This window comes from Python bivittatus, unplaced genomic scaffold, assembly GCF_059951505.1.
Source record: "Python bivittatus isolate LINGU-HERP-01145 unplaced genomic scaffold, Pbiv_v1 ctg000160_np1212, whole genome shotgun sequence".
Classification (NCBI taxonomy): Eukaryota; Metazoa; Chordata; class Lepidosauria; order Squamata; family Pythonidae; genus Python; species Python bivittatus.
Window position 1 is genome coordinate 6,354,990 of NW_028277076.1, and position 14,769 is coordinate 6,369,758.

General features: G+C 46.7%; 1 protein-coding gene across 3 annotated transcripts; it reads left to right on the top strand.

Moving 5' to 3' along the window:
- Positions 1-43: 43 nt before the first annotated feature.
- SLC31A1 (solute carrier family 31 member 1) lies at positions 44-14,666 on the top strand. Of its 3 annotated transcripts, XM_088147048.1 has the most exons (7): positions 44-191; positions 2,697-2,861; positions 7,288-7,518; positions 10,920-11,090; positions 12,041-12,113; positions 13,067-13,235; positions 13,776-14,666. In XM_088147048.1, the coding sequence occupies exons 4-7, from the start codon at positions 10,956-10,958 to the stop codon at positions 13,975-13,977; spliced, it is 579 nt and encodes a 192-aa protein (XP_088003174.1). In that variant the 5' UTR covers positions 44-191; positions 2,697-2,861; positions 7,288-7,518; positions 10,920-10,955; the 3' UTR covers positions 13,978-14,666. The 3 variants fall into 3 exon arrangements, with proteins under 3 accessions (XP_088003174.1, XP_088003173.1, XP_088003175.1); XM_088147047.1 differs by lacking the exon at positions 7,288-7,518; XM_088147049.1 differs by lacking the exons at positions 2,697-2,861; positions 7,288-7,518 and having other exon boundaries at positions 68-191.
- The last annotated feature ends 103 nt before the right edge of the window (positions 14,667-14,769 follow it).

The window sequence follows — 14,769 nt, forward strand, 5'->3', positions numbered from 1 at the left end:
CGGGGCGGCTGAGCCAATCGGGGCACGCCGCCGCGGAGCGGGTGGGCACGTGACTCGGCCGCCGGCCAATCAGCGCGCGGCGGGGCTTCTCCGGCTGAAAAGAGGAGACACGTCTGAGGAGGTCAAGGCGGAGACGCTGCAAAGAAGGGACGGACGAGGCGGCCAGTGAGTGAGCGACCGAGCGGGCTCAGGTTTGTGTTTTAGAGACGGGAAGGGGGAAAAAAGGCCAAAAAAAAAAAGCTTAGGCGGCCCGGACTACAACGCCCATAAGTCACCCCCGCCGCGCCTTTGTGCGTATGGGTTTTGTAGTCCTGCCGAGCGCCCCGGGTTGGGCAGAGCTGGGCGGCAAACGGTACCCCGGCTCTATCGCTGAGTCTACGCCCTCTAGCCACCGCCTGTCCTGGCTGGGGCTGATGGGAGTCGCAGTCCAAAAGCATCCCCAGGGCATCTTGAGCGTCTTGGGCCGGGAAGGGGGGAGAGGAGAAAAGAGTGGGGGGCGGTGGGGGGGAGAAGCGGAACGGGGTCGGGGCTGCCCTCCCAGATCCAGGGGTCCACCCTGTGCTGGGTTTGCAACGCCCCGCGTGGCGAAGGGGGCCGGCGCGCCGGATTCAGTCCGCAGGCAGAGCGAGGCACGGACGGCTCATTGTTCACCCGCGAAACGCAGCTTGGCGCGCCGGGCAAGTGGCGCTGCGGGGTCCTTCGCCTGGCACGAACGCAACGGGGGAGCCAGAAAGGATGGAGATGCCAAGGAGGAGCGGGGCTGGGAAGGGAGGCGTTGAAGGAGCCAATGCCGAACCCTCCGCTGAAATGCTCTGCCATCCTCCGTGCCGCCTGGCAGGGATGCGCGTGGCGGTGCGATGAGCCAGGGAAGCGTGCAAAGGATCCAGGAGGGCGGCCAAAAAAGAAGAAGAAGAAGAAGAAGAATTTGCATGGAAGGGCGGAATGGTGGAATGAAGGCTGTGGGGGACTGTGAGGAAGGGGAAAGAATGAAAGGGGAGAAAGGGAAAGAAGCAAGAACTGGAGGAGGGGGCTTTCAGGGGGAGGGGGCATAGGCAAGGCCTGAGGGAAGGGGGCGCAGGACGGGGAGGAGAAGGAGATGACCATTGGAGATCCTATTACAGAAGGAAAGCAGGGGAACCAGGGAGATCTGAAGGAAGTAAACTTGGTTGAGCATCTGTGTCTCCTTTGTCACCGATCTCCTGAAAGACACACGTTAATTCCCAGGGCCAAATTGCCCAAACTCCCAAAGAGGTCTTGATCCCCTTTCCCTCCTTCCTGGTTTAGACGCCTGGAGGACTTCCAAGGCTCAAGGAATCAGTGAGAAATGTATGTTATTCTCCCCTCCCTAGGAAGGAGCGGTGCTGAAGTGTTTTTCTGTCCCTGCTTTGCGGGTGAGATGGCTGCTGGATGCTTCCTGGAGAGGATGCCAAGCCAAGTTGAATAAACATTCTAAGCATCGCTCCAAAAGACTGTTTCTCCAAAAGACTGTTTCTCGTTTCTTGTTGGGAAACTGCTCTGGCTGGCTGCTGCGAGGTTCAGCCTATTGTGCTTTGGAGGGTTCAGTCGATTCGGCTGCGTTGTGTGAAATCCGGCTGTCGCTGGAGGCTCACGTGCCTTGGAGGCTTTTTCTGGGCGTTTAGCCATCTTCTTTCCTAGCTTAAGATGCTTTTGGGTACAAAACTGGCTTTGCAGTTCTCCTGGGATTAAGGAGCTTTTTTTTTTTTTTTAAGTCTTTTATCCTCTGTGAATTAATTGCTTTTAAGTCCCTTTGTAATAAAAATCTCCTTCTGACGCCTGTTTAAAAGGGATTCTAGTCCCCCTTTACCAGACAAAGGAACCAAGTGCCTTCACTCAATCTCCTTGGTCAAAGTGCAGGCGGATTCAAGTGAAAAAGCAACCCATCAAAATGATTCTTGCCAATCAAAGAAGCAGTTTTCACCCTTCTGTGCCATTCTTGCACACCTTGCCCTTTGGAGCCCAAGTGTCAAGGTGATTTTTTGGTGGGGGGGGGGATGTATTCAGAGGCTGACAAAGTTCAGGAGGGTTTCAGCAAACCCTGCTCCAAAGGATGGGGTATTCTCCGTGATTTCACGCAGTATTTTTGTAGCAGGCCATGAAGCTTTAGGAAAAAAGAATCATCTCACTTTGTCCCTCCTTCAGGACGTAGCCCCTCGTTTCCCACTGATCAGTGCTCTGCCTCTGCCCTCCCTTTGTAGCCGCTCTCTGAGAAGCAGAGGTTTGTTTTGACTCTCTGCTTACCCCAGCAAGCACTGAGCTAAACCCCGTTGCAGGATACCTGTCCAGTTTCAGGATAACAAGAGGACGTACCTAGGCCCCCTCACTCTGCAGTTCAGGTGTGGGCTACACCTGAACTTTGCTCTGCTCTCCAGAGCCTGGCTAACCCTCATGGTAGCAGGGAGAGAATCTAGCTGCTGTGTCAAAACCCTGCCAGTGAGGTTGCCCGTTGTCCCTTTTTGCATCCCAGGTTGTTGACTCACCCAGATCTATCTGATCTTGGGCTGCGTGTTTACCAGGCCGAGAACAGCTCTGTGACACAGGAGCACAATGTTGAAATCCACAGAGCCACATCTCTCCTTTTCCTATGCAGCCCTCTCGTGTTTCAAGAGCTTTCAGAGTGGCATTTCTGTTGAGTAAATAATCTGTTGGGGTTTTTTCCTTCCTTTCTTGATGGGCAGTGAGCAAACATCAGTATTCTGTGGTGAGGAGTTGGAACGAATGCTGAGTAGGTGTCGCTGGAGTTGCCCCAAGCAGGAACAGGAAGAGAATTTATCTATTTGCAACTGGTCTGCTGTATTGCTGGAAGCACAGTGTTTTTCTTCCTCGAGTGAGACAATCCAAAGGTAAATGAAAATGTGTAAGTCTGTGTTGTCAGATTCCTGGCTCTGGCTGCTGAAGAACAGACTTTCCTGCTAAACTCTAGGAGAAAAGGGAACAAGGTTGTGCAGAGAAAAGATTCTCAGCAAGAGAATAGAACCGAAAAGGAGGCTAAACGTAGGATTACCAAGGAAGTAAGCCAGTGTTTAAACACAGGGCATTCCAAACCAAATGGTGGGATTCTGCTGGATGTTCCAAATGCCAGTTTTTTAAAAGCCAGGGCTGTATCATTGAAGGCAGGAGACACTTGGTAGCGAATGAGCTCTGACTTTGCTATATTAGCCAAAACAAACCCTCTGGCATCTGATGGGATTTCTGAAGTAGCGTTAAAAGGGAGTTTTGCTACAGGGCAGTAAGGGAGGTGGGGGAAGTTTTAAAAGATTGCTGGGAAGTGCAGAAAGCCTTGCCCAGCTCTGCAGGAGATACTTCTGTGCCACCTTGAATAAGGGGCCATAAAGCGCGGGTGGAGAAACTACAACCTGTTCAGCCTGGAGCCTCAGCTCGGCAATGACAAAATTCACCATCCATCTGGGAGATGAGCCGTACGGTCCCTGAATGACTCCCGAATGTATTTCAGGTGACCTCAGCTGGATGATCACGCCTGCCCTTGCAAGCAAGGTTATTCTGGGACGTACAGGTTGAGTGGCTTTGCAGAAGAAGAAGCTAGGATCATGCTGGGTCATTTGGAAGAGAATCTTAGTTTGGGTTGCAGCGCTTTCTTGACCAGCTGTTTTTATCCTGGGCAATAAAGCATTTTCCATAGTAGGATGTGGTGATATGACAGCAACAGATGGTTTTGGCTCTTAGAGGCCCTCGTCTTTTGTTGTGGTGGCTTTTCTACAGCCCCCCTCCAGGATATTTCTAAGTTATTCTGGTGGCCTGACCTCTGTGTGATGGCCCAAAAGTTAGAGAGACTGTAAAATCAGTGCAGCTTCTGTGTTAATAATTACCTCTGGGTATACACAATGGGCTTGAATATTGCGTATTGCCAGTACTGGAAGCAGCACAAAACTTTGATCGGCCAAAAGATTGCAGCATCGGTGACACAGGGCTTTCACCCCAGTGGGGAGGCTACCTTGGAGCAAGGGGCAGAGGGGGGGGAACCATGGAGGCCAGCTGGATTGCCCTCGAGGTGTATTGGGTGACAGTGCCATTATTTCCAGCCAGCACTGTGTCCAAGCAAACAGATGACCTCAAGAATCTTTGTCTTACCCTCCCTTCTGGAAGGGAGAGGCCCATCGTTTTCCTCAGCAAAACATCTGGTTCTGTCTCTCTGTCTTTACCTCTCCTCTCTAACTTAGAGCTTGCAGAAGACAGAAGTTTGTTCTGGGTCGGCACTCCTGCTTGGCAGTGCAGCCGTACCAATTCCTGGCACGGCTATACTGGGTACGTTGGGTTGGCATTCCTGCTGGTTAGATCCTGGCAGCGTGTTGCAACAGTTGTAAATACCACGGCGCTGGAATTGGGGTGAGAAGGAACAGCCTTCGCCCATACTTCTCTTCAGCCCTAGGCTCACTGCAGGCTTTGAACGCACACCAGAGCTGGGCCTCTCTTAGGTGGACCAGGATGGTAACCCCTACAAGTCATGTCTTTGCTGATAAACAGCACTTCTTGCTCCCTGACATTGTACGGTCCTGCTCTGTGTTTCAGATACTTAACAGTATCTCACAGCCTAGTCAGACTGCCGCACAGTTTCAAGGGGATGAGCTTTATGCTCAAGCGAAGCATCCAAAGGTGAGAGGTGCCTCTTAGAAGACTGAAGGCAGTAAAGGTGTAAATCGCGCAGCATTTTTTTTTTAATTGCTTTATTACCACCAAAATCCTGGTACGAGATTTGTGTCAGTACACATCCTTGCAAAGCTTGCAATCCTGGGTCACAACGTGTGCTTTCCTGAAGTTTTACAATCCCATGATAGTTGATCTTTGGTTGAGCTCACTGATAAGGAAGAAAGAGAAACCTATTCCTTGGTCCTTCTCTTTCTCTGGCTAGCGAGGGAGGCTATTGGAGGTATCCTTGGTTTTGATCAAACAAATCAGGCAAGAGCCACGAGCTGAAGATTAGGTTTTGCTGATTAGAAGCTGGCAGCATGGTCCAATGGCTGTAAATACTGTGGCGGCGGTGTTTCCTGTACACTGATGCTCCAAAGGGTGGGATCATAGTAGGTGTGGTTGGGTATTTTCCTGGAGAGTCTTGGGAAATCGAAGGGCATCGTGCCCATTTCTCTGTCCCTCCAAGGTCTTAACGTTGACATTTTGTTCCAAGGAAAACATTTATCTTTCCTTACCTGCAATAAAATCTCCCTGATTGTAGCATTTTAAAGAAAAGAGATTGTGTTGTAAGACATACCTATCTCATGCAATAGGTGGATAAGAAGCAATGCAAATACCTCAATGTATTGTTCTTATTCATATAAATTTATTGGCCGCCCATCTCCAGTGGACTCTGGGCGGTGTACAAAGCTAGAAACATACTCATTTGTACGGTATGATCAAAGCGTCTTCTACATTCACAGCGTCTTCTACATTCACTTGGGTGGATGGCAGGGCTACACACTCTTCACGAAAGCCCTCATGGCTGTAATGGTCATAATTAATTTTGTCATCACGGTTCGACTTTTGCCCTTGCTCTTCCCTTGAAATCGCCCAGCTGTTATCTCGTGCTGATAATTTCTGAATGCCGAAGGTTTCTGGCCACTCCCCAAACACAGAATATGTGCTTGAAAAGTACAGCGAGTTGGGGAGAAAAAGGGCAAAATAACACAAAAGCTAAGCAGAAGGCCCAGGGTAGAAACAAGATAAATTAACAGAATGAAGAGGCCAGAGCACCCAGCACGTGCGTTAAGTTACACGGTGGTGCAGCCTACTTCCAGTAGCATGCCCACAAGTCTGAGTTTTCTCCTTGTTTCTGCTGTAAATATTCTTCCTCTCATTGGAATCTGCTTGAAAACATTGATTAGCAAGATGGAGGGTGTTTTATTTGGGGCAGAAGCCGTTCAAACTGGCAGAGGCTATCAGGGAATCGAATAAATGGGAACAGCGTTGATCTCAGGATGTCTGGAGGTCCTATTGCAACTGGCATGACAGCGTTCATGCAAAGCCTTGGGTTTTCTCATCTGCTTTTGGAGTGCAGATGTTTAGCTTGAAAAAAGACTGACTGGCCGGAGGTAAACTCCGCTAAAAAAAAATAATTTTGCCCACACAGAAAGGACTAGAAAAACACACAAGATGCTGTTTGAGGTTTAATTGTACAGTTTCTTCTGGGAAATGGCAAACTCAGATTTGTTTGTGTACAAGGAAGTTCTGTGCGTTATTGTTCAGGATGCACTGAAGACCTGTCAGACCTTAATATTAGCTGGGATTTCAGTATTGTTTAGGAGCCTCCTGCATCTCCCTGATGTTGTCCTGTTCACGTAGAATTACGGTGTAAGATGCAGCACCGAATAACCGTGATTTTGTCTCCTGTGAGGGCTGGTGCTGGTGATGTTTTTCCAGACTTCGTTTCAAACAGGATTCCAGCCAGAGTAGGAATTCTAGAAGCACCTTGAGCAAAGTGACTTGTTCTGGGGAGTGTCTGGGCTAGTCATGAAGCTGCGATGCTATTTCATTCTTTGCTTGCCATTCCAGTCTGAAAGACGAAACCACCCTATTGTATCGGCGTTTGTACGTACGACAACGAGGATCATTTCTTCTCCGAACAGGCGCATTTGGCAGGGAGAAGCTTTCTCAAGCCGTAATCTCCTTACGTGCCTGCGTGGTTTTGACTAACAAGTTTTGTAAGGCTGGTTGAGCTGTGGGAAGTTGCGCTGTAGGTCTTGTTCCACTGTTGTCTTTTTATCAGTATATTGGCCGCGATCCAGAGAGCTCGTTCAACTCGCCCCAAACTTTCTGCGCTCCCAGTAAGATTTTTGCTTTGTTGCTGTGCCATGGCCCCAAACGTCCTTTTGAAACTCCCTTTAGTTTCTAGACGGTTCGGCTGTACAGGAAAGAGAGGAACATACACATTCTGAATAAAATAAGCAAGTGATTGTTCAGCTTGGTTAGTTTTAAGTTGGGTTTGCTACGTTGTGGCTTGGTATTGTATGAAACCAGCCTACGTGGGGACTTTGGGTTTAATATATCGGGTCACTCCCCAAAAGAGCTAATTAGGCAATTAAGATAAGTGGGTTATGCAGAACCTGTTGGTTGTGAGATCCCCTTTGAGCACATTTAACATCAATTATCTCATTTTTGTTTTGTTTAAAAAAAAAGAGCAAGCAGTGAGCTATTACTATTACTATTTAATACAATAATACTTGTATTAAATACAGCTTACTATTTAATACAATTACTATTACTATTACTTACTATTTTTAAAAAAAGGTTGTTTTTTGTTTTTGTTTCTTTAAAAAACAGCTAAATCAATTATAGCGGTACCTCAGGATACGAACGCCTCTAACAACTAACTTTTCGGGTTACGACCAGCTCTGGCCGCAAAAATTTACCTTGATGTGCGAACTCCGCCTCGGGGTACGGCCATTTTTCCACCCCTGACACGTCCGCGGCCATTTTCCCGCCGCGCTGTGCGGCGCCCGGCTGTTCTCCCGCCCCTGATGCGTGGTCCGCGGACGCCAGAACGGATTAACGGTAATTACATTGAACCTTATGGGAAAATTTGCTTCGGGGTGCGACCAAATTCGGAGGGCGGAACGGATTAACCGGATTTACATTGAACCCTATGGGGAAATTTGCGTCGGGTTACGACCAACTCGGGATACGCCCAGAGTCACGGAACGGATTAAGTTCGTATCCCGAGGTACCACTGTACATTGAAAGGGAAGGTAGGTTCCTACTATACACTTGGTTCCAAAACAAGCCATATTTTGGATTAGCCCATCATAGGATCTTAGCTAGCTGTGGCTTATTCATTTTGTTGTTGTTGTTCAGCTTTGCTTCTAAGTCTCCTGAATCTTCGTGACTTTATGGAGATGGTTTTGTCTGTCGGTAACTATTACTGAGTTCTGATAAACCCCTGTCTGTGTCATCAATGATATGATCTGGGATCTTTTGATTCCATTCCAGTTTTCCAAACATGGAGATCCTAAAAGCTATAACTGAAGGGTCTGCTGGCAGCCTCCACTTTAGACACTGGTGATAATTTCAGGCTTTCCACGAAGCTGAAGACTCCACTAGCTTGGAGCAACTGGTGGTAAAAATTTCCAAAGGTCTACTCGGCTACCTGTCATTTCTGCTCTCTGCGACCAGCTAAGGCTTATAAGGTTTTTTGTTTCTCCAGTTGGAGGCTAGTGATCACCAGTGATGGGATTAAATGAATTTCATTTTGTCCTGCTACATGCTTATCACCTCTAGCTTAATGTACTTACAGAGCCCGGAGAAGAGTAGGAAAGGAGCAATCCATTGCTGCGGGCAGCTAGAGACCTTTCTGCTCTATATAAACGGTTTGTCCTAATGTGATTGAGGAGGTCTGTTTCCAATAAAATGAGGAGCTGTCAGGGAAGAGAATAGGCGTCCATGCATTTGGCTCTTGAGTTGATTCAATTTCAAATGGGGCTCAGTTAAGGCCAGCGGCAGTCTGGTTTCACTTTATCAACTTTTATGAGACTGTCTGCAGCTTCTCCGTAGAGGTTTTATTTTGAAATGAGTTCCTGGGTCTAACTATTTTGGTGCAAGCCAGGTCATGAGTGACTCTGTTTTACCTATTTGAACACTTTGCATGATTTTCTTCATCATCTTGGCAGCTTGTTAAGTCATGTTTCCTTATATTTTCTAATTCCAACAAGGGAAAAACTTCAAGGTTAAGGAACACCCGGGTGTTTTCAGCTTGTAACTCCCAGCTGTGCAGGAATATATACTCTTTATGGTTGGGGAATCCCAACTAGGTCATATGCTCTGGGTTAACATCCAGTGTCTGAGCATCAGTGTAGATATGAATGCTAAAATCTCTGCTGTTTTGATTTTAAGTTTTCAAACCCACTTACCCACCTGTATGCACATCCTTGTATTTTCCCATACAACAGCTTCAGAAAGTATACAGTTTTTTTTCCAATACATTTCATTTTTATCATGTGAAATTTCAGAAATTATTTGGGTGCTGGACATCTTCTATTTGAACTCTTGAGATAAAGTCATACCAACTTTATAAAATAAACCCTCTGTATTAGGTTTTTCTCATAGTGATTTGTAAGTTAACTTCTCCATAAAATGTTTTTGGAGTGAGTTAGGCATTGCTCTGAGTTTTTGGTATCCTGTTTTCTTTGCATGAGTATCAATTAAGACAGTTGAACTTATTGTTTAGAACATAACGATAAACTTTAAGGTTTAGAAAGTTCTTAACACATTTTAGGGATGGAAGATTTCACCAAGAAAAAGATCATCCTCATTCTCCTCTGAGCCACGGCATTTTAATGTCATGATTTTGCACCCTACATACAGATGGGTGTAAAACATATATTTGTTTGGAAATTTGCAAATAGGTCCTGTGTTTGCTTATTCTTTGGTTTATATGTCTATCTCACTTAATTATGGTCATGCTGGGTAGGGATGATGGAAGATGTAGGTTAGTACATTCGCAAGGGCCCAAGTTTGGGAAGAGCCAGCTTGGTGGCACAAGGCCCCAAGCTAGAAACCGGGAGATGGTGAGTTCTAGACCTGTCTTAGGCACAAAGCCAGCTGGGGGACCTTGGGCCAGTCACTTCTCTAACCAACTTTGGGTTACAGTTCCCAGAGTCACTTCTCTCAGCTCTGGGAAGAAGAAGGCAAGGGGAAACCACTTCCAAAAATCTTGCCAAGAGAACTGCACTGATTCGAAGGCACACACATTAAAAAAAAAAAAAAGTTGGGAAAAGCTGCGGCAGTAGTCTTTTCCAGTCGACTGATCTTCTGCCACCTTATTCAGGGAGGGTGTTCAATGTTGTTCGCATTCCTGTTATCTAAAAATAACAGCTCTTGAACCTGTGCTTTGGGTGTGGTACACTGAAGAACAGGGCTGGCAGCCCTGTCTGTTGCTTTGTTAAGCTGCATTGTGAATTCTCCATAGCCTTTGTGGGCCCTCCGTGCATTGCACAGTCTTCTAAACTGATTTCTAACCTCCTCAATTTTAATGTGGGAAGGAAACACAAAGAATCTAAATTCCCTCCTATTGGGACTTACGGATAGTCAGTCAGAAAAGACTCATAGAAGACTGGTTTTGTGTGTGATAACTGCAGTGAGGTTATCATAGCACAAAGACAGAAAAATACTGAAATACCCATAGTGGATTGTGAAGATAGCAGAATTTTGCAGAAATGCCAAAATTGACCAGTTTGGTTAGAGATAAAATAACAAGTACTTTGATAAAAGACTGGAAACCTTCTATGGACATTTTGCTGAAAATGGGAAAAAATGAGTTGATTTTTTTTTTGATTTGTTGATTAAAAAGGGTTGAGTATGGGAAGAAGGGAAATAGGTAATGTAATCCTAAAGCAAGAGAAGAGACAGTTTGTTTATAACTGCTGTAAAGAAGATCAGAAATCGTTTCTTTAAATATCTTTTACTTTTCTCTTTTCTGCACTTTTTTTCTCTCCATTCTTTTTTCCTGTTTTTTTCCTGTTTCTTTTATTCATATAATTTTTTCTAATAATCATATATATATACACAGAGAAAGAGAGAGAGAATTTAAATTCCCAAAACGTTAAACGTTCCTGAGATAGGCCGATCTTTGGTTTAGTAAGGGAGCCATGCTAATGGGTTACAGTTCCCAAAGTTTCCAGCTATGTTTCTGAGGACCAGCCAACCAAATGACTGGTGGTCGTTAGCTCTCAACAGTTTGGTAGACCAACCAAATCGCTCAGGAAAGTCTGATCTAAGGGAAAATTCTGAAAGTGAAGGCCTCTTCTAACAACTCCAGATTTACATTTAAGGGTTACAAGCTAAGATCGTGCAGACTGGGAGGGATGGGAAGTGTGGTTCGACACATGAGGGGGGCACTACACGAAGGGAAAGCTGCCATATCTGGATGTTCCTCTAACATCAATGAATGGATTTTCCAGGCATTCACTGCTTTATCCTGTTCCTTGAGAGCCCTGATGGCCCACGCTGAGCATCACGAAGCCCATATGGCACATATGGGCCATAACATGACTGACTCCACAAGCCCCACTATGGATCCTCACGCCCACCATCACGCCACGACCCCAGGACACATGCATGGAGGAATGATGGTGAGTGGAGTTCATACAGTAGTGCTTGGGCTGAAGCAAGAGAAGGCGGATGTTCTTCCATGCCCCTCCAGACCCCGCCTTGCATGCTTCCTCTCCCAATATCTTTCTGTTTAAATAATAGCAATAAAATGGAAACCATAAGGCTACCTCCAGCATCTGTTTCCAAGGCTACCGTGGGTTTTATCAGCATCTTTTGAAAAGGGAAAGGAAAGGGGAATAACGGGGCCCACCTGCCCAGAAGAACTGAGCTAAACTAGAATGGGAGGGAACATCTGGGGATGGAAGGGGACAGTTTCACACAGCTGTCTTTCAGCAAATGGATGTTCTGCCCTTGGCCACATCCAGATTGTGAGAGCACCCACTCCAGCAGCGACACATTATATATGTCATATCTCAGGACGTCCTCAATCAGGGATTGCCCGCTCAGTCCATTCTGATTCTTGCAAATTTAATCAAAGTGTGCAATGAGATAGTCCAACTTAGAACATCCTATTTTGAGGTTTTCTGTGTTAGCTCCTGCCTTAAGCTGTGGGCTTTCATAACTACAGAGCAATTCATGCCCGATGGGGTTAAATAAATTACAGGGCCTGAGCGGTTAGAAAAACTGGGTTGTAGCCTTGCATTAATTGGTGGCTGATACGGACTTGGTGTTTAAGCTTGAATTGACTTTTGAAGTGCCCCCTGTCACTTCAAGCTGTCTTTCTTTTTAAAGGAAGGGCTTAAACCAGCTTTAAAGGGGGCATTTTCCCAATGAAAAGGAGATGAGGCTTGAGCTTGGTGGTAAGCACCCCCCTTCCTGGGTAGAATTTCCAAGCAAAGGCTTTCCATTAAGGAGGGTGGGAGCACTCAAGAAAGGGGTGCTTTCAAATTATTTTGAAATTGCAGGGCCAGAAATGCTATCCTTTGCCTGCCCTTCGTAGCATCACATGGATTCTCTTCTCTCTCGGCAGGAGATGACTTTTCACTTCAGCTATCATAACGTGCCCTTGCTGTTTTCCGGGCTTGTCATCAACACAGCCGGAGGTGAGCGAGGGGAGCTGGGGGGCATTGGTCAAATTAGTTTTGTGTCCCCAAACCACAGGGAGGATTTTTCTTCTACCTGGAGCCAATTCCCTCACATTCCCTCTTTAAACCTGCAAGGGGGTTTAACACATTGGTTTGTCTATGAGCTGTTCCGATGGAAGCCCAGCCTGTGGATTCTGGCAAATGTTTTTGGGAACCCGTCAGCAGTGCCCACTCAGATTTCTTCTTCAGCTTGTTACTGAAGAACTTGCTTTTTAGAAACGTTTTAACCGCCCCTGCAGAGGCTCTTTTTTTTCAAAGAACCCCTCCACAATATAGGACTTTGGATCTGTGCAAAAGTCTGCCCGGCTGATATTCACAAAGAGAACTTCGAATCATAACTGAGCTTCCGTTGGCACGGTTGCTCTGGCAATCAGAATAGGGTGGGCGGATGTCAGGCTGGAATGCCAGAGCTGATCAATATTGGTGGGATTCACCAACTGCAATTGGATTGATTTATGTGTCAAAAATCACAGAAGGTTTTGGCCACCAGCAGAGAGCAACTGTAGAGGCAGAGGGAATGGCCTTGAAGGACAGGAGGAAGAGCTGTAACCAAGACAACGGTCAGATAAAAGAAATCTGAGTCTGGGCCAGAACTGTAATCTAGGACAGCGTCTCAGACAAGCCCCTCCCTAGTTCACGCGAAGAGAAAGGGAGGGAGGGGGAAGCACATTCAGACTTGCAAGATTCTGTTACTATAGCTGTTTCTATAAAAGTAGTCCTGACCTACACGGCATTGGTTTCTTGGTCCGGTCTACCCTTTGTTGGGTTTTACAGCAACCTAGGGATCTCCAGCAGTGCCACGCTTCAACTCTCCATATTGGAAGTCCCATGAAATACATTCCCAACAGTTCTGGATGGTGCCGGGTGGTTTGCCCTAGGGAGAAGAAATAACGTTTGTCTGTTTCCCTCAGAAATGGCTGGAGCATTTGTGGCCATTTTCTTCCTGGCCATGTTCTATGAGGGCTTGAAGATTGCCCGGGAGAGTCTCCTCCGGAAGTCGCAAGTCAGCATCCGTTACAACTCCATGCCCGTCCCAGGGCAGAACGGGACCGTCTTGATGGAGACGCACAAAACGGTTGGGTGAGCACGCATTGCTGTTCAGCTAAAGACAAACGCAAAAGAGGGAACTGGGTCCGTGGCTGGTCCTCCTGCCCTAACCCACACTCTCGTGGTAGGTTTCCTGTGAGAACGCAAGAGCTGTATTTTCTCTCCAGAGGAAATGGGGAGCCATGGGAAAGCCATTCTGGGTCTAAAAACGGGCATTTGCAGAACGCTTCATTTTCACCCGTTTTAAGTTTCAAACAATGTCCTTCAGCAACAGCAGAATTGCTGTTTCAAGTGTGAAACAGGTTGCCTCGAACTCAGGACGCTTTCAAAATGCTTGACAGCTTGAAGCCTTTTCTGAATAACGTGAAGCAAAATGTTTTGCACCAAAGGGAGAACTGCTGTTCCCACCACCTCCGCCCTCTTAATTCACCCAGATCTTTTCAGCTTGAGACCTATCACTGTTCCCTGCATCAGAAGCTATTTCTGAAGCCATCCCTTTCTCCTTGTTGCCCCCTCGCTGCATAGCACATGCAAGTACATAACTTTATCTCATTGTTTTTTCTGTTTGGTTAGGCAACAGATGCTAAGCTTCCCTCACCTCTTCCAGACAATCCTGCACATCGTCCAAGTGGTGGTCAGCTACTTCCTGATGCTCATCTTCATGACGTACAACGCTTACCTCTGCATCGCCGTGGCCTTGGGTGCAGGGGCGGGCTACTTCTTCTTCAGCTGGAAGAAGGCCGTGGTGGTGGACATCACCGAGCATTGCCATTAACACAGAGCAGTACTCTTCGCTATTCCCTACCGCCTTCCCAAAGGACCAGGTTTACTAGAAACATGCCAAGGAAAGCCATGGGACGCCCTCCAGTTTCCAGAGGGTGATCCTTGTGCCTCTCGCTCCTCTCCCCACATTTCCCCTCTTCCCCAGACTTTCGGTGGGGAGATTCCTGAGCCATGGGTAAAAGAGTTGGCAGCCAGTTAAGGCAACCTACTTAGAATGATTGATTAATGTAATAATAGATGGCATTCGTGATGGGGTTTTGTTTTAGACTGTACCATGATTTAAAGGAGCTGGCAGGCTGACGAGGGAATTCCATGTTCTTTCTGTACTTTAGCAGCCTATGTTTCTAGTGGGGTGTGGTGAACCACTCAGGCCAGTACATTTGATCGGTGATCTAGCAAGTGCCAATTCTGCCTGTCCTTGTTTCCTTGAGAAATCAGCTGTGCTTTGTGCTCTCTCATACATGCCAAACAGTTGTGTTGACTTGGGTCTGGGAAGCCACGGTCTTTGCCCCATAGCTGCTCTGGACTTCCACCGGTCAAAATGAACCATCTGCCCTCCTCCAGTTACAGCGCGCGGTTCTAGTTCTCCACCGCGACGTGCTGATTTAATGATGAAAAATGGAAAACGAGTTTGGGGTTTTTTTTAAAGTTTTATATTTTAAATAAACCTATAGCACAAGGGTTTTTAGTTCTTTCTGATTTGCAGGTTGGCATCAGCACTTACTTTTCTTCTTAAATGTTAAACCAAACTGTTATGCCCCACTTAAGACCACAGCAGCTTCAG